The 19,731-nt window shown below is 43.2% G+C and overlaps 1 protein-coding gene across 2 annotated transcripts in view; it reads left to right on the top strand.

Annotated features, from left to right (window-relative positions):
- Window positions 1-19,731, top strand: part of SNTB1 (syntrophin beta 1) — a 122,037-nt gene that overhangs the window by 66,247 nt on the left and 36,059 nt on the right. For both annotated transcript variants that reach the window (XR_010304777.1, XM_064154219.1), the window contains exon 3: window positions 10,655-10,862. Coding sequence is in view for 1 of the 2 variants with exons in the window: in XM_064154219.1 (XP_064010289.1) it covers window positions 10,655-10,862 (208 nt within the window). In the remaining variant the exon portion in view is untranslated. The remainder of the gene's footprint in view (window positions 1-10,654; window positions 10,863-19,731) is intronic.

Genomic DNA, 19,731 nt, shown 5'->3' with positions numbered 1-19,731 from the left:
AGCTGCTCTTCTAGAGCACAGGACCCATTTGTCTTGTTTTTTTCTTCTTATAGCTTGTTAGCACAGGGCTCAGCCAGTGACATGGCTACTAGTAGAACACAGATGAGGAGAAGTGCTGGACGGAGGTTAAACTTTGGACCTGGGACTAAAGAGGTAATGGATCTCTGTGTGCTGGCATTGCTGCAGTGTGCTGGAAGTGTGTCAGCCATGGGTGGACACCAGGGATTCTGTGAGGTTTCCAGGGGAGATGGAAATCTTCCTTTGCTGATGAACAGTGTAGATTAGCTTCTGGTTTGGGGCTTTTTTCTGTTATCATGTGTGAACAGAAGGAACTTATGGAGGCATAAAGGATAGAGCAAAGGTAAAGATACTGTAATGGGTACATTACTAGTATAAAAAAGTCATTCTCTGTGCCTCCCCAAGGAATTTGTGCCTAGCTCCTTATGCTGTTATTGAGCTGCTCCCTGGCTGTTGACAGAATGTCTGTGAAGTGGAAAGCCTGTACTTAATTCACCATGTTGTTGTGAGCTACAGCTCAAGATCCTTGGATGAAAGGCTTAAAGCACTTTAATTACCATTATTGGTACAGACATGTTTTACTATTTGAATATCAATAAGTCCTTTGAAGAAGTCATTGAAGCTGCTGGAGTCAAAGTCCTGATTTATATCAAGATTTTTTCTTACTGTTCTTACTCTTCTGGTGGGCTGTGTTTGTTATCTCTTTAGATTACTCTTAAGCTAGGAAAGAGATCAACAATCCAACATAAAGTAAAGCAACTTGAAAGGATGTAATTCAAGTCCAGAAAAGAACAAAACTAACAATTAGGTGAAGTTCTGGTTAATTCTCCCCTCATCCTTAAACCACACTGTTGTGCTAGGCTATCTTTGTGTTCATGGTCTATTAAAAACGATCTACCACTGTGAGGCTCATCACATCCTTGCCCACAAAACATCATGAATTTGAGATCAAGGTGAGCATGGATTTTTAACCTTAGCTCAGCAGATCTTCTGTAGATTCAGATCCTCCTTTTGTGTAAAGCTGGATGTTTCTTGATAAGGTTTTGTTTGTTTGTAGTACTGCAACTGCTAATCTGCTCTTTAGTGGGAGGGGTGAACAAGTAGGCAGCACTTGAGATTTATCTACTGTTCTGTCTTCAAGCTGAGAGAAGTTAGGTGATTTGGCTAAAAAGGCATTTGCAGTCCTCTTCAGTGCCCTGAGGCTAGGAAAGATAGGAAGGTTGGGGCTGGGAGGTGAGGAGTGGATGAATGGCTAGGTGACAGCAAAAGTTTCCTCCTCCTCCTTGATACATTAACATGTCTTCTCTAGGAGCTGCTTGGCTGTGGCCTCTTCTTTGCTAGCTAGGGTCAATGAATTCAGGACTGGGATTGTCAGATGGGAGACCTATAAGATCACCTTCCTTCTCTTACAACAGAATTTTAGGGCAAATCATTAATTGCTGGAATTAATAATTGACTCAGCATGGGCTGTCTGACTGTCTGCTATCATCTGGGTTTTGGGCAGCTCCACAATCACTGCGTTTTGGAAGCTGCAGTTCTTTGCCTTGATGGGGGGCAATTTTCCAACCCTGCAGCAGCTGCACCTCTGAAGCCTGTAGGCAGAAAGGATGATTTTTTCTTTTTTCATGATGAGTAGTTATTTTCCATCATTTGTGAAACCCCTACCAGCCCAACAGGTCATTGATTTATTTCCTTGGGTCGCATGAACTTAGGTGTTAGCCTTAGTTTCTTCTCCACCTTCTTGGGGCGCCCCTGAGATCTGTTAAGAGGAGCTGTTTTGGTCTTATTTTGAGTCAAATTAGTTGCTAAGCTTTTTTGGAAGGGAAAAAAAAATCACCACCAAACAACCCAAAGGCCATTTTCTGCAGAGCAATCTCAAGGGTATTCATTTACACAAACACATCAACAAACTAGGTTGAACTTTGGTTGTTCATTTACTTTTTTTTAACTTCAGGTTTAAATTTTGTTCTGTTAAATCAGGTTAAAAAACCTTTCTAATGTCCTAAGGACATAGTTCAAGAAGTGAATTGCTGGAGAAACGTGCCAGGATTTGGAAACACAGTGGAAACCCCTAACTTGTACTGTGGAGATACCTGTAGAACTGGATAGCTATGGGATGTTGTGACTGACCTCCAGTCTGTGTGGGTGCTGGTGAATCTGGGATTAGCCATGTTTCATTTTCTTGAGAAACAGGTCACATCTTTTTATCCTGGCATAAAGACCTGGGGGGTTCTCCCCTTCCCATCCACCTCGGCTGGATCGAAGAGCTCCTGGTATCCTTCCCATCTCCAGCACAAACTGAATTGAAATGGACAAAGTTCCAACACATGTTACTCAAAAAAGTGTGTGTGCCTGCATGCAGATGTGAGTGTAAAAGCTTTTGTACGAAAGACCACTTTGCCATTGGAACAGGCTGCCAAGGGAGGTGGTGGAGTTGCTATCCCTGGGGATGTTCAAGAAAAAACTGAATGAGGCACTTAGTGCCATGGTCTAGTTGATTGGCCAGGGCTGGGTGCTAGGTTGGACTGGCTGATGTTGGAGGTCTCTTCCAACCTGGTTGATTCTGTGATTCTGTGTGTGCCTGTGTGCAAACAGGACTGAGCGTGACCTGACAGGAATAAATTGTGTCACTGTGAGTGGGTGGCAAGGAAGAATGTGTGCACTGTGGAGGTAGCAGTAACTGAGGCTGGCAGAGTGCTTTCAGATGGACTTTTGATTACATTTTGGTTTTTTTTTAGCCAAAGTGTTAATTTTCTATGGAGGTGTGTAAATAATTAATTAATAGAGAAAATGGAGGCATGCTTGTGGGAGTTTTGCAGAAGTCCAAGAGCTCTGATTTTTCCAACCAGCTCCAGCTGCAGAGGATTGAGCTGAGGAATAGAAATCAGAACAAAGGAACTGGAAATTAATCAAGGAAGGAAGAAGAAACTGCCTTGAAAAATGCATGGAGGGAAACAAAGAGAGCAAATTAAGAAAAGGTGATGGAGAAAGAAGTCAACCAAAAGAAGCAGTGAGCCAAGAGAGTAAAAAATTACTTAGTGAATATTTTAGTGAAAAAAAAGTTAAAATAAAGCACTGAAGAGGTGGAGAAAGAAAAGTGTTCCAAGGAATGTGTCTGAGATTAAAGGGAAAGAAGAGCAGTGTGAGTGCTGCAGGACGAGACAGAGGAGGACAAACAGTTAATCATGTTTTATGTGTGTCTGCATGTAAAGGTATCCAAGTGCTGACATCCAAGCAGCTGTTAAATAATGTTGGAGAGTGTTTTTAACACCCCGGAGATCTGCCAAACAAAGCTGATAGTTTCAGTATCCTGCTGTGCTCGTTGTCCTTATGGCTTGCAGCCAGTGACAACCTTGAGACCCTTTTTCCTGCCTGGATGTTGCCCTGTGCTCAGTGCTAGGCTTTCACCTGCTAATCAGAGTTTGCAAATTGGATTTCAGTGTTACAGCTCTGATCTGGCCTGACCTGCCGTTAATCAAGGAGCAGGGTTTTCAGCTGGTATACTCAAAGCTACTCCCTCCTACGCCTTGTCTGGCCGTTTGTATGGCAGCACATTGCAAATTACAGCCACAGTGTGAGCTTCTGGGGATGTGCTGCCGTGGCAGGTGCCCTGCTCAGTATTGTGAAGTGCTGAGACTGGATTTTAGTGTTTAAGTTGTGCTGTTTTGATACCCTGTGGGCACTTATAGCTTTCATGTGCATTTGTGCTGATGGAAATTCCTGTTTTCCTGTAAGAGGAATAAGAATTGCACTGAAGTTGTTACCTCTCCTCATCACTTATATACAGCTTTTCCATCTATCTTTGAGTCTGTTCACTGGGAAGGTGAGTTTTCTGCCAGTAGCAAAAGTACTGGGAGGTCACCTATGAGCAAGCCTACAAGTGAAGTAGACATCACCACTGTTTCCTTTTCACAGCCTATAATCTAATTCCTCTCACTAAAATATCCTAGCTGGGCTTAAACTAGCACACATGCCTGCTGTCTCCAAAGAGTGCAGCAGTGTCTGCAGGATCCTGATTCCCAGGTGGTGTTTTTTCCCCAGTGCTCAGAGGCCAGCGATTGATCCAGAGTGAATTTGGGCTTTTGTCGTTGTGATTATTGAACAGTCAAGCTTCTGCTTTTCTTCACTTGGCAACTAAGCAGTGATCCCTGGAATTTCTTGGTCATGGAGGCCAAAAAGTAGGTGTATAAAATAATGAGATGTTGGGATGCATCCTGCTAAATGAAATGGAATTGCTTCCAGCGAGACTATCCCATGACAACTCATCTGCAAGAGAGAGCTGATCTGTCAGCAGCGCTGCTCATTTCTCCCATTTACCTCTGAGTTTTTGTCCATGCTCACAGATGACATCCCATTCTTTCCTTGCATCCAACTACAGCATTGCCTACCAGCAACAATGGTGTTCCTTCTCAGAAGACATCCAAGGCCATGGTGTCTTACTTACACAGCAGCGTAAGACTAACCTCCATCATCTCCATATGAAGAGGTCATTTGCCACTATTACCAGTTACAGTTAGGTACTCTGTGCTTAGCACAGAGACAGCTCCAGCTGCAGAAGGTTTATTTTGCTGCAGAAGGTGTCTGAGGTTTGTTTTGTCCTTGTTAGAAGTGCAGCTTTTGCAGCCAAACCAATTTTTGTAATCCTAGCATTATATGCTTTTCCCTCTGGCCGTGAAAGAGTTGCCTCAGGGAGCCATGATGAGTGTATTGATCACACCAATCACAGCATCTTCTAGTTGTAAAGTTTCAGACAGTAACTTTTAAAGGTTAGATCACATTCCTACCATGCCTCTGAAATAATGCTTTCTGGTTTTTAATCAGCTAACTGACCGCACTACTCCTTGAAGCAGCACTTCTGCTGGCGCTGAATCCACTGGGAAGAAGGAAGGACTGTATTGCTCTGTAGCAAATTTCCAGCACTGTTAACAACCAAAATATAAAAGAAAAAAATCAAGAAAAGAAAAAAGGCCTTTTGGGCAATACAGGCAAAGGTTTTTGCTTCTTAATCATAGAATCAACCAGGTTGGAAGAGACCTCCAAGATCATCCAGTCCGACCTGTCACCTAGCCCTGTCCAATCAACTAGACTGTGGCACTAAGTGGCCCATCCAGTCTTTTCTTGAACACCTCCAGGGACAGTGACTCCACCACCTCCCTGGGCAGCCCATTCCAATGCCAGTCACTCTTTCTGGCAAGATCTTCCTCCTAACATCCAGCCTATAGAGACAGTTAAAAACTCTTAGATGACTTATAGTTACTGTGGGTGGAGAATGCAGCATGTGATGTACTCTGCAGCCTGGCTGGTCTCTGCACACGGTGGCATGAGCAAGTCTGTTCCAGTACTAAAGCCTTTATTTACATGTGGCATGATGCCACTGATACCCTTCTTATGAGAGCACAGCTGGTGGCAAGTAGAAAGAAAATCAGCTTAACAGCTCATCAGTGATAAGTACACCTTCTGGACACCAGTCTTGTTCAGCTCCTCAGAAACAGGAATTTACATTTTGACCACTGTAAGTTGAAGGTAACCAAGTTACTGGCAGTGGGTACCCATGTGAGAGTGAGGACCTGGAGGACTTCCACAGAGAGCGATTCCACTCGATTATCAAATAGCACTTGCTTGGTAAAATTGCTTTCACCTCCATTTAGGTGTATCAAGTGAAGCTGCTTCTTAGAATCATAGAATCAACCAGGTTGGAAGAGACCTCCAAGATCATCCAGTCAAAGCACCCAGCCCCTATCCAGTCAACTAGACCATGGCACTAAATGCCTCATCCAGTCTTGCTGGGCAGTTTGTTGCAAGCCTTAGCAGTTTCAGTATGCAATGTTTTCCTTCCAGACTAGACCCAAAGTTTCCATTGTGTAGTTTTAATGTATTTTATTTCTGGTTCTGATGCTACATGTAGAATTGAAAAATAATATTTGCAGTCTTTTTGCTTAATTTGTAACAAAGCCTACGCAAAATTAATCTGTGATTGTGGTTCTCTAAATCCCGCCTCAGAGTGGAAAAGCTTCAGTGTTTGTGCACTTGGAAATCAACAAAATTACTTACTGTGGTTTCATATAACCTCCACAGAGGAGGTGGAGCTGAGCAGTGAGGCTCTGGATCTCGTTTTAAGTTTGCAGAGTCAGCGGCAGAATGTTTTGTTCCTGGCTGTGCCAGTGCAAAATCAGAGTAGCGTGATGGACTGGAATAATTCTGGCTTCAGCTTATCATTAACTTCAAGGGATTTACTCCACACTTTAATCAGTCACTGCGTGCATAGTCTGACCTGAGAAGAGGCATAAAGTATAAATCAGTGCTGGATTTGGTCCTGAGCCAATGCTGGTGGGGGATGTGCTTTTAATGCATTTGTTATTTCTTAGATAATGAACACTCCTACAGCAAGAGACCTGTATGGTCTACCAAACATTTGCTTTCAACTTTGGATCCTCCCTAAAGAAACAAACTCTGCATGATGAAGCGAGGGAATGAGTTTTGGTCTCTTGCGTGCGAGGTTACAGCACGTGGAGTCACTGGGTTTGGCTGTGCCTGTGTTCTGTGGGTGGAGAAGGCGATGCTGAAAACGCTCCTCACTCAGCTCAGAAGGACTCTTTGAGAAGGAGAGAGAAAATTACTCTTTTATTATAAGGTTCTCCAAATGATCTCTGAGAAAATGCGATATCATTCATATGCATTGCCAAGCTGGAGAGACGCCGTGCATCTTGGCAGTCATCTAGAGCTAACATATAATTCCTTTGGGTTGGTATGGGCTTTATCAGAAACGGCTCCATATGCAGTATTTACATAACTGTGGTGGAGTGTGAGAATAAACACAGCTGTGGCATTGCCCTAAATATTTCAGTTCAGTGGGGAATTAAGGGAACTTTATCGCTGAACTGCAGATAAACAGAAGTCAGTAAGCAGTGGTCAGTTTAGGCAAGGAACAAATCAAAGCTACAATGGATGGACTGCTGGAAACATTTGAGTGCTTTACAGTTGGAGTTTACTAAGGTCACTTTTCAGAAAAGATGGAAATGCCATCAGTCAGCTGTCACACAGAAATTGTCATCCAAAGGGACTGATAAATCGAAGCAGCATAGACCGAAGGACAGAACAGGGAAGAGTTTATAGGGATGTGGTGCTTGCTGTGTCTGAGTGAGGTCAGAGCCTGTGGGTTTCTGGGAAAATGTTAAGTTCCTTCTCCATCCCAGCTGCCAGCAGAGACAGGAGTCCTGGATCTCTAGTGGAAATCTGCAATCTGGCTTTCCTAAAAGTAGTTTAGTGCCCAGACATTATAGCAATAAGCAGTAGCAGAGTTCAGGCAGTTGAGCGTTTTGACTTCTGTTCTTAGGGTAGGACTAAAAAAGGTGCCCTACATAGTAGCTTGCACAGGAACGGGACTCACTGATGTAATCTTGGGGTGGAGCAGTGTTGTGGATGAAAGGATTCAGTTTCAGGGCTGTCAAAGCAGCATATTCCTGTTTCAAACTCACTTTTGAGGAGCACAACATGTCTTGTCCAATCTTGCTGTCACTCCGCTCAGGGGACATGGTAGATTTTCTGCAGTCTGTCATGGTAGATTTTCTTGTTAGAGCATCGCCACCAAACTTTGATAGCTGACAAGAAGTCCCTAAAATAGCCACATTAGAAGTCACTGAGGATTAATAAGAATATTTTTGGAAGCATGGTGCAGTATGTGAGTTTCCATATGTACGCTGGAATATATACATTGATATCACAATAGAATGTATATATCTATATAATGTAGAACCTGTTAAACATAATTGTTAAGAGCTGTCAAAATGTTCAGTATTTTAGGGGATGGAGCTCTTGTTCAAACATAAATAGCCACCATCAAGGGAAGTATGTTTTGATGTAGCAAAATACCTGTTTGTATGTTAACTTGCTCTAATGAAGACTTTACCACATTCTCCCAGGCAAGCAGCAACAGAACAAGGGGACACAGTCTCAAGTTGTGCTGGGGAAAGTATAGGCTGGATGTTAGGAGGAAGTTCTTCCCAGAGAGAGTGATTTGCCATTGGAATGGGCTGCTCAGGGAGGTGGTGGAGGCACCATTCCTGGAGGTGTTCAAGAAAAGAGTGGATGAGGCACTTGGTGCCATGGTCTAGTTGACTGGATAGGGCTGGGTGCTAGGTTTGACTGGCTGATCTTGGAGGTCTCTTCCAACCTGGTTGATTCTATGATTGGAGGGAATCAAGTTGCCATTTGGAAGCTCTAGACAGTGTCTTTTTAAACCAAAGCCTGCCACAATTCCAACTTCAAAAGAAATTACCCAAGTTTGCCGTTCCCCTGCAACTGAAAAAGCAGCCCATTCTTCTGAGTGTTTCATGTCCTTGTTCAGCCCTGTTTCCCCACATGATACACAGCAAGGAGGTGCAAGGTGGGAGTTCCCTAGTAGAAGCACAGCCTTTGTAAAAAGCATTAGTTTTGCACAATCCAGGCAGTGCATTAACATTTTTCAAAGCCAGCACAGCACTGCTGTGCTGTCCAAATAATTTTTGTCTTTAAATGAAGTATTAAAATGGGAGGTAGAGTGCAGAATATCCTGAGTGCTGCTCCTGACTTGACACACCTTTCCACTTTATTTTGCTGGTGAAATGGGGATGATGTCACTGAACTGATGTGTAAAACGATGTGAGATGTGCTGCCAAAAAGCAGTCTGTAAGTAATATGCAACGTTTCACTGATTGCCACTCTGTACTTTGAAAATCCAAGTCTTGTATAGTTTGTTTCCATTGATAGCTGCCTGCCTGCGAGCTATCAGTGTTCAAACAGCAGTGGGAGAGAAGTGTTTTCTGATGGAAAGACTCCCCAGGGTGTGGTACCTGTGTGTGATGGTGATAATTATTGGATAGAAATGGCTAAAACCTAACTGTCAGGGAGACAGCTTTTTCTTGCAGCTCAGGAAAAAATGAGAGTGTGAATGGAAACGTGCCTACCTACAAACATAGTTTTCTTATTCACCAGACCTGCATCACCTGACAAGGAACTTCACTGTTGGTACCTGAAGATTAGTCCTTTGTGCGTCCTGGAGAGGCTAAATAAGAGCCTTTATTTTTCAGACAGCGCCGAACTCCATCAGCTCGAGTGAGGAAACAGGCATTTTTGTGTTGGCTCAGCGCTTTGTGAGAAATCAACCTACTTTTTAAGCTGTCCAAACAGTGATTTAGGACCCTGAACAGTTCAGCTGCTGAGTTTGGAAAATCATGACCTTTTCTATCTTTAGAGCAATGTCTACGTGGAGACCTCCCCATCCCAAAATGGATAAATGTGAGGCCGGCGGTGCTCGCTCTCCGAGCCCCGCTGAGCTGTGCAAGTGGAGCTGCACCCTGTTCTAGGTTCTGCTCTGCTTTAACCAATTAATTAAAACCTCTTAATTGTTAGTTAAGCTCCAAATTGCTGGATTTTGTAATTGCATAACAAATATTTGCGTTACAGTGCTGAATTCCACTGAACTAATTAGTTTTCTGCTACAGAAAGGAGTCTTTTGAGTGTCCCAGGGATCAGGCAGCAGTATGTGGAGAGAAACATGTGCTTAGACTCAGATCCCAGATCAAATTTGTGTGGGTCACGTTGGGGGACAGTCAACTGTACACACAGAATGAAAAGCACAAACATGGTATGTTAGTTGAGTGATGGGCAGCAACAAGGGCTTGGTTTTGTAAGTGCTTCATAAGGATAAACTAGACTATGACCCAGGTGGGTTGTTTAACATTCAATTAAATGCAGCTCACAAAGCTATGAGGAGCACACAAAGTCCAATAATAACTAATAACTTTGCTGAAAACTGAACTGAAATAACTGCAGCTGCCTCTCAAAAGTGTTGTTGTTGTTGTTAGAAAAAGCATTGGCACAGGTCCCATAACCACGATGGACAGGCTTAATTTTAATGGAAACTGTATGCGTTTGTGCATTTCAAACCACAGCAGTGAGCTGGAAGCCCACAGGGTGATCAAGTCATGTTTTTTGGGGGAAAAAAACTCAATCATCTCTCTCCACAGGATGTGGAAACTGTAAAAGATGCCTGCCAGCAATGGTTGTACAGTTAGGGTTAGCCTTTTCTTGCTGCCACTGTTAGCAAGATCTAAATGGAGCATTGAGGATGTTGCTAACTCCTGAAGAAAGCCAAACCAGGTGTGGTGGGCTTCTAGTTGTTGCTTAGTGGTCTCACTGAAACCACGAGTCAATCCTAGGAAAACTCCTATTGGGGATGGGAATGGTTCTCATTTAACTGTGTATATGCAAAACAAACACATGGAGAAGCTCTGGGTGTGCAGTGATGCCCAGGGAAATAAGGTAGCAGCTTATCCCTGGTTACTCTGCAGCTACCTGCTACGTAGTTCTGGCTGGTTGCCTTGTTGGTGAATGTTAATGAGTGAATGCTCCTCTGGCCTTTGTATTTGACCCTCCTATTGATGTGCTAGATTGCCAACACTGGCAAATTCCCTTCTCAGAGATTTTACTGTAAGGACAATAAGATTTGGTGTATTCAGATGTTGTAAGGTAAGTTTTAATGGTAGGTCTTGGTACCAGCTTACTTTCCACTCATTGCTAACGCTGAGTGCCATAATAAATTTAGCTACTTAATGGTGTCTGAGCGAATGTAATGTTTTTCCCCTCCACGTTTTTCTAGACTTATTGAAGTTCATTCACCTGATGCCAAGCACACCGTGGTGCTCAGGAGTAAGGATTCAGCTACAGCCCAGGCCTGGTTCAATGCCATCCACTCCAGTGTCAATGAGCTCATCCCCAGGGTGATTTCAGAGGTCAGAGACCAGCTGGGTAAAACAGGGATTGCTGGAAGTCGAGAGATTAGGCATCTAGGCTGGCTTGCAGAAAAGGTAATGAAATCATTCTTATTTTCATTTCTAAGCACTCTCTCTCTGTGTCTCTCTCTTTGTTCCTGAATTCAGCCTGGTCTGTAAATGGAAAGGCTAAATGAGGTTCTGGGTTTGATTTAGCTTTTTGTGAATGTGTTTCCTTTCTTAATGTGCCATTTTTTGGTGCTTTTGGAAAACAGTGATCACCACCAAACTGAAAAACAAACAGATAAAACAAAGACATTAGAAACACCAACACCCTCCCCCCCAAACAAAAAAAAACCTCAGCCCCCCCCCAAAAGAACTAGAGTCCCTTGAGTCTTGACTTCTGTATGCCAATTAGTAAAGATTTCACTGGGAGATTGAATTTTTTTGAGCTGCCAAGTTCAAACATGAGTCAGACAAACTGACACCAGCCTCGAGCTGCCCTGCTGTTATGCCTCCTGTTCACTTATGTGATGTCACCTTACTACTCCCAGCTTGGGAAGTAACCAGTTGTTCAGTCTATAGTCCACCCCTCTGCTGTGCCTGGCTATAGGAGCTGGGCATGGTGTGAAACACATGTTGGTGTCCCTGCTGTGCCTGGGAGCCTTTAACTGTGACCCTGTGCTTGAGCTGCTCTTCATTGAAGGCTGAGCTTGCAGTTGTGACTTTTACCCTGTGTGTTGTAGAGTTTGAATCTCAAAATACTTTACACCATAGGGGAAAGCTGGTGTTAGTTTTGAAGTAGTTTGGGATCTGCTGACCTGTTGAAAGCTGACTTGTGAATGTGTAGGGATGGTATCAGTAAGCAATGATCTGGTTTTAAATCATGAGTTTCAGAATTTGTTTTAGGCACTGTGTCAACTGGTAAGAGTGGATCTGCTACGGTGACAGCATTAAGGTTGTGCCTAGAAATACCTCCTGTCCAGATAACTCTCTGGGCAGTTATTCAGAGCATCTCTGCCTCCCCCACAGGGCTGTGTGGAGAAATGGTCATTGCATAGTGGCTGCCCTTTCAAGCTATGTATTCAGCACAACTGTTAAAGGCTGACTGATTGCCCTGAAAAAAAACCACTATGTTGTAGCTCTGTCTGCTGTTCTGTAGATGGAAACATGGGAGTCAGGAGCACAGGTTCCACATTTCTGTCTAGCATACTTTAAGAAGACACACTGTTAATTTTTAGCAAAATGCAAGTCAGTCCACATGACTTGTAGTGAGGCAGAGACTGTAAAACCTTTCAGGCAGATTTTATGTGTTTTCTTGTCCCTCCTTCCAAGCTTGCAGAACAGGGCAGAGGGCAGAACTGTGTGACTTAATGCTGTAGCAAATGTGAGAGTTTGGGGGAATAATTGGTGGGTTAAAACACCACAGCACTAGTAAGTAAATCTTTACACCATTAAACTTATACAGTCATGGGGGTTTTAATCTTGTTTTTCCTTTTCTCAAATCTGTTTCTATAAACTTAGGAAAAGCTGAATATAAGAGGTTTTTTCTGCTGCAAAGTACTGTCCTCTAAAATGATAACTGCTCTATAGCAGATCATGTAGAGCTTATGTATAAAATCCTAAGGGGTCATTTTAAGTGGACACATGGCACGCTTCTGGTTTATGACTTTCATCTCATTCCAGTTAATGCACAGTATGCCATTTACACAGTTGTTTCTCCTCTTTTCTTTCACCTTATGGACCAAGATCTCATTTCATGTTGCTCATTATGGACTGGTTTGAGGTCCTGCTGAATTTAGTAGTGAAACTTGTGTTGCCCTTAATAGGGCCAGGCTGTGGCTCTGTGCATGTTTCGCTGTATTTAGAGTGGCTGTCGTCAAGACTTAGCCTTGATTTGCAGTAACATTTGTTAGCCAGAAGTCAACCTGTTTTTTTCAGTAAGCTAACCATCCAGAGCTGTGCAATAGTAACATAGTGAGGTCAAAAATTCCTAGCTTCTTCTCAAGTTAGAGACCTGTTAAAAGTAGAGAAAATCACTACATAATTAAAACTGATTAGAAAGGGAGATGAAATTGCTGTTATTTCATTACTGGACCATGGGCTGTAAAGCCTAGGTGTAAGAACTATAATCTGCAAGATGAAAGAGGAAGGTAGATATGTAAACTATACATAGTTTCAGAGGAGGTGCTTATGGCAGCTAGGTGAGGTGCTGACCAGAGGGTATTTCCCCTTCTGCAAAACCTGAGTTTGCCAGTGGGAAAACACTGAATTCCACAGTGATTTTTGGAAGCACACTGGGAATACCATTTTTCTTCTCCTGGGATGTAAACTTCCCTACCCACATCCACTGCTAGTCCATTTCTAAACCTCATTATAGTAGCCACAAAATGAAAAGTCTCACCTGTATTCCTTCTAATTTTACCCTTAAGTTTTGTGGCATGTCTTGCTATTTTTCCATGGGCTGTAGTGTTTGAACTCCATTTTGAAACACATCTTGGAATGTAACTTTTAAGACAGCTTTTATGGCATCATATTGTGTTACTTGCATAGCATATCCTCACAGTCCATTCTCAGCAAAATAGACCGACACTAAGTGAGATGAATCCCTCTGCTTATTTAGAGAATGCAAGATGTAATCCCATAGATATTTCACTGTAATTTGCTGTGATTACTGTCTGCTTTCATTAAGCTGTTTCCTGGTTTGACATTTTTTAATGTGTCTGTGCTCTAAACTTAGCTCTAAACTTCAACCTTTGTGGTATTACAAAAATAGATTCATTAGTGGAGCTTCCCTTGTGTGGGTAATATTAAAATAAACAGCAGATTATCTAAGGTACTAAGTGATTGGATGCTAACAGGATTCTTCCACCCTCACCAAACTCCCTTGTGAAGACAGCCCTCAATTTATGGTCTTAAAGCATGCAGCATCCGTCTTGCAGGTCTACCATCAGGTACTTGGCTGCACCCAAGGGTGGGCAGAGAAAGGTCTATCTGCAAGTGAAGCAGAGCTCTGCATTACTTTGAACAAGCAAACAATCATCCTGACATTAGAATCATAGAATCAACCAGGTTGGAAGAGACTTCCAAGATCATCCAGTCCAACCTAGCACCCAGCCCTGGCCAATCAACTAGACCATGGCACTAAGTGCCTCATCCAGGCTTTTCTTGAACACTTTCAGGGACAGTGACTCCACCACCTCCCTGGGCAGCCCTTTCCAATGGCAAATCACTCTCTCTGGGAAGAACTTCCTCCTAACAAATAGCCAGAAGCAATCATTAGAGATACCATATTCCCTCTCCTAGTAAGGCAGTAACCCTGTCCTGACCTTGACTGTATGGGAAGGGTTTCTGAAGCCAGCCAAGGGTTAGGGAGTGGCATTAGTGGCTAGTGTCCTAAAACTTTTCTGTAACTAAGAGGAATGTCAAGTACTGGTTTGTAATGCTCTCCTCATCACATTTTCTTTTCTCTTAAGCAAGACTTGTGGATTTAACAAGTGTTAAAGGGAAAGAACAGGTACCTTTGAATTTTCATCTTTCTAAGTCTTTCTGGGTTTTTTAATGCTCCCTTTAAAGATACTTTCAGTGACCAAAGATAAAGAAGCTAGTAGTATCATCCTAACGGAGGAGCTTTTCCATGTCTGTGTTAATTTGACCTCTTCTTTCCAGGAATCTTTTCAGTCCTTGTAAAGATGTCTTTTCCAGACCTCTTTTCTCCTACGTTTGCATAGTTCTGCACATCCTGTGGCTTACAGAGTTGCTGAAACATTGCTGCTTTTCTCCTCGTGCTTTTCAACCAAGCATCAAGTTCCTTCATGTGAAGGAAATTCAGCTGTGCTGGGGAGCTAAAACACTGAGGAAATGGTAGTTTCATTTTATCATTTTGTAATGTCTGTTCCAGCAAATCAAGAAGTGATTGGCAAAAGCTTTATCTACATTTTTGCCTCTTTAATGCAAACATCAAGAGGTGTTCTGGCAAAAGTGGTTTTGCAAAGGTAGCTATTGCTAGTTCAGCCGGTGACCATATGACCATGAGCATGACTGGCCCAAGGGCAACCTGAAACTGTAGCCAGGGGACAAGCTTGTAGCCGGATCAGGTCAGAAAACACCACAAACCATAAACAGAACCCCAAGCTCTTCATCTTTCCCTGTCTTTGCTGTGGCAGTGACACTTCAGATGTAGGCTCGGAGGGAAGGTGAGCGCTTCTGCAGACAGAGGCTGTTCTCCTTTTGGGATGTCAAATGATCTCAAAGCTCCTTTCAGAGATTTTAAAAAGGAAGTTGCTTCAAATTGTCTCTTATAATATTTGAAGCTTCAGAAAAAGTTCCTCTCTGGACTTTTCTCACCAGATCTTAGCCTCAGTGTTTGATTCCTGCTTGTGCAGGGCAAGTGGGTTGCTACTTGCACACATGCAGTGTGGGGATCGGAGGGAAGAAAACAAGCAGTATTGGAGGGGAAGTAACCAAAGTGACATGGTGAATTAGAGTTGTTTTTCAGCTCCTGACAGTATCTCCAAAATGAAAAGTGCTTTGATAGATTACAGGCTGTTCAGTCCCCTCAAACTTCAGGTATCAGTATCGTAGTGTTAGAGCTGAAGTGCGAGATGTGTCACAGCAGAGTGATCTTCTTTGGTATCAACCTGTACATTGCACTATCACATTTCTCTTCCTGCTCTCTCTCTTATTCATAGGAGGGAGCGATAACAGCAAGATTGTGAGCTCTGCAAGCTGTCTAAATAAGATTTAGGCAAATCACATGAGAGTGTATTTGAGGTTGGTTTTTTCCACACTGTGAAATTAAAACATTTCTGTTTTACCATTTCCTTTGGAAGTGTGTTCACTGATTAGCAAAGCAGCTAGACAGCAACAGAACAACATTGCTATTCTCATCACAGGCAAATGCATTTTCAAAGAACAGGAGAGAAGCTTCAGTCTTAAAATTTTGTATAACTTCCAGATTAAAATGTCCTCTCACGAGAATACCACCAGCCCATTATGTAATTAAAGCACTTTCCTTTGAACTTTGTGAATATCTGAGTTTTAACCACCTTTCTGTGAAGCACAGCAGCATTTACAAAACCCCATCGTGGCCACATCCGTGTTTGGGGCTGCCACCATCCCCCTTAGTTCTTCCAACTCTTCCCTTGCAGTGAGGGCTTCTCTGACTCTGAACCAAAGCAGATAGTTACACTGGTAGAAAACTCATTACTTTCAGTGAAAGCATTAGCTTTCTGCAGGTTTAATGACAAAGGCAAAGCCCAGTGCAAGAGAAATAGTGAGAGAGACTGTGACAAGGGGGAAGGGATTGGGAAACAAAGCTGCCTCATTAAACAATGTATAATTCTTCTTTGGGGCTAGCTGCCTTGTCAGGCTGCACAGACTAAACCATTGGCATGTTCAAGAGTATAATCCAGGTTGTACTAATCCTCAGGTCTTTGTTCTGGCCCTGGAAAGTACCTGTGCATGTCCAGGCTGACACTGCAGCAAGTTGTGGGTTGTATTGTCTCTTAACCCCCCAGCACAAAGCAGCACGTGGTTTAAACAGCCAGATAAACTGCTGGAAACATGGGCTAAGAAATTTGTTAACCAAATGCCTTATTTCTTTGCAAGTAAATCACATTCCTCTAGTGTGGTCTCCTTTGCAGTCTCTACAGGGTTTTTTGTTATTCTTCTCTTTCAGCCTGCTTTCTTTACTACTTATCTAGGCCTGTTTGGAAATTCTACCCGCTGGCAGTGCCTAGGAAAAAGAGCCAGGCAATTTGATCCTGGCCTCTTGTTCTGAGTAGTTAGAGAAGGACCCAATGTCTCATATTGATGATATACAGCTGGTCATAATCTTAACATTGAGCTGTCCTTTTATGAGATTCCACATACCTCAAACTGGAACATCTTCTGCCACCTAAACTAGAAACTGTGCTTTTAAATCCTAGCTAATTTCTTGCTGTGGAGCACTTACATCCAAATGAGGTATCCTGCTTTTTGCCCCGTGTCACATAACCTTGCATCTTATTAATTCCGGAGCTTATTTGTTTGCTTTGTTAAACACCACAACAGAGCACTTAATTACATTAACAGTCTTCATTATCTGGGATAACAATCAGACTGTTCTTAGGAAAGACGTAAACCTGAAATAGCATGAAGAGTAATTTCCTCTCCCAGCTTCAGCCAGGTTCCTCCACAGGCTGCTTTTATCAGCAGTAACATCATTCTCTTGTTGGTTTAGGTGCATTCAGTAAATGGATACGTTAAGGAGAACTCTGGCTGAAAACAGCCATTTCATTCACCATACTGTTTTAAAAGACTTTGCCAGTATTTATCTGTAACACAGCTGCTATTTCTTACCATGCCAATGACAGCCAAGCAAATGATAAATCTAAGTCAGGCAGAAGTGCTCAGTGCAAGGGGATTGGAAAGAAGAGTAAGTTTAAGTAAACCATGAAAAATTACAGGAATATGATGGTAAATGAGAGGCATGAAAGCCTGAGCTTGAAGGCTTATACTTCTGCAGCACGGTTTGGCCATTGTAGGGAAGAAAATCTTCTCTATCAGATAATTACAGAGCACAGTTAAATGTGTGAGCACTGTTGTGCTCACGGTAGCTTTCAGGTGTGAAATTGTTCTTGCAGAAATTGAGCTGGGGGTCCTGCATGTCCCCCCACCCCTCCCACAAGGGTTCCATCAGTTCTGGCTGGATCCCAACAGAGGTAATCACACCCTGCTTGCTCTCTCTTGGTTTTGTTCTAATAGTCCTAAAAACTGACTTAAGTTTTTCCTGTGAAATACAGCATATTGTTAATGCTGTTCCTATGAACTCGGCAGTTCAAGGCAAGGTTGGATGTGGCACTTGGTGCCATGGTCTAGCCTTGGGCACTGTGGTAAAGGGTTGGACTTGATGATCTGTGAGGTCTCTTCCAACCTTGGTGATACTGTGATACTGTGAAAAGTTTGCTTTTAATGGTATCCCCTGTGAAATTTTATTTAACTGCTCCTTTCCTGCATCAGGAGGAATATTGATCCTGGAGACGTGACTTCGGGCAGCAGAGGGATGCAGAGCAGAGGTGGGACCCACATGGTGACCTGTGGCTCTGCTTCGGGAGAGACCCCTGCAGATGTCCCACTGATAAGCGCAAGCTAGAGGGGAAATGATGGGATGTAGCTTAGGAGGAGGAGAGGATGTCGAAAGGAAGCAGGAGCAGTTTTGCTGCCTCCCTGGGGTGTGGGAGCTGTTTCAGTTCCTACAGTGTGGTGGGGTTGTGGCAGTAGGAGCACATTCCCAAGTGGTCCTGAATGCTGACCGCTTTGTATAGTGCCACTGCTACGGCGTGGATGCTTAACTCTTTGTTCTTCTTAACCTAAACCTCACCTGCTGTGTGGCTGGATTGGATTTTGCTGGACAAAGGACTTCTTAGATTTTGGTAGATGAGAGATTTATTCCTACATCTTGCTAAACTTTCAAGATGCTGGATCTCTCTTGCAGCTGCAGTTGGGTCTGTCCATGAGGTCACCCTCTGCACACTCACATGCTATGTCAGCTCGCTTTTTGTGACTTGATGGGTTTGAAAGTTCTCATTTGAACATACTTGCTGTCAAGTTCAGTTGTGGGAAAAGAAACAGGAAAGATACAGGTACTATGTGAAGGAAGGCTTTGATCCCCTTTCTTCAGAGGCAGGTTAAAGGCCTTTTTCTTTCATCCTTTGACAGCAAATACTGCAAGAAAGACAGGAAAGGAATTGGAGACAGTGATGCTTCTTGGTTTTCAGATGTGCTTTAAATATACCAAGAGCCTCTCTAGTAAAATATGTGTTGCATAAGGCAGAAGAGACTCCTCCTGAAGCCATATCCAGCCCTGATCAGTGGGGAACAAAGCATGCCCTTCCTAATCATTTTAAGCACTTATTCACCACACAACCGGTCTGACTCTACCCAGTTGTGTTTCTGCCTCATTCTGCCAATCCAAATAGAACATCAGCAGTCACAGGGTGAAAAAAGGGACTGCCTATGCTTGCCCAGATGTGGGAGGGAGGATGTGAGAAAGCAGACCAGCATGTCACTTGGGCTAGATGTGGAGCTTATCTTGGGCATTAGGAGACACTATGGAGAGATGTGTGTGCCACTCAGGGTAAGGAGGCTGGCATTCAGACAATGCTCAGGGTTTCCTACTGCCCACTTTGTAAGGTTTGCCCCATGGCATCTCTCCCATCAACTACATTGACTTGAGCAGCACTGGGGGCACCCATTGTGTCCTCCAGCCCCTAGATCTCACTTCAGCTGCATGGGACAAACAGCTTTATCCCTGCATCCTGAGCTGACCTACCCTGATCACACAGTGCTGGAAAATGGTGGGCAGTGAAGAGGACATTGTTTTGCAAGGGCTGCCACCCTTGCGCTGCGGCTGCTCATTTGTCTGCATTTTTTGGCTTACTGGCTACATTTATGAGGTTTCAAAAGGAAGATATTCTCTGTCTTAGAAAATTCCAGCTTTTCCAAACACAAAGTTCCTGTTGAACTGCATTTTCTCTAGTCTAAGTTACCTTGTTTACATTTGCTGCTTTTGGAGAATGGAGGGGCCTGTTAGGGGCACATTGACCTTCATGCTCTGCCCAGTAGGAATTCCTCTCACCCAAGTCAGTGGCAGTTTTTTCCCCCAGCATAATTCTCCTGTTTCAGCTTTTTGATTAATGGCATGAATAAATACATTAGAAAACAGCAGAACAGACCATAAAAATCCTTCTTATTTCTGCCTTGTAGCTTCTCCTCTCCCTGGATCTTCAGCTGATCCCCCCAGAGGAAAGTACTGGCAAAAGTGGAGACATTCCTACTAAAAAATGCCCTAATTCTAAATTAGACAACATTTGCCTTTTTGCATGGTGTTACCCCTTTGTGCTCACCCACTCAGCTTGCAGCCAGGGGCATTTACTTCTGCCCACAAGTGCTTTTAGGACCGATGAGCTGGTTAATGTTTGAA

Source organism: Pogoniulus pusillus, chromosome 14 (genome assembly GCF_015220805.1).
Source record: "Pogoniulus pusillus isolate bPogPus1 chromosome 14, bPogPus1.pri, whole genome shotgun sequence".
NCBI lineage: Eukaryota > Metazoa > Chordata > Aves > Piciformes > Lybiidae > Pogoniulus > Pogoniulus pusillus.
Note: the sequence above shows the minus strand (reverse complement) of the source record. Positions and strands in the feature narration are given on the sequence as shown.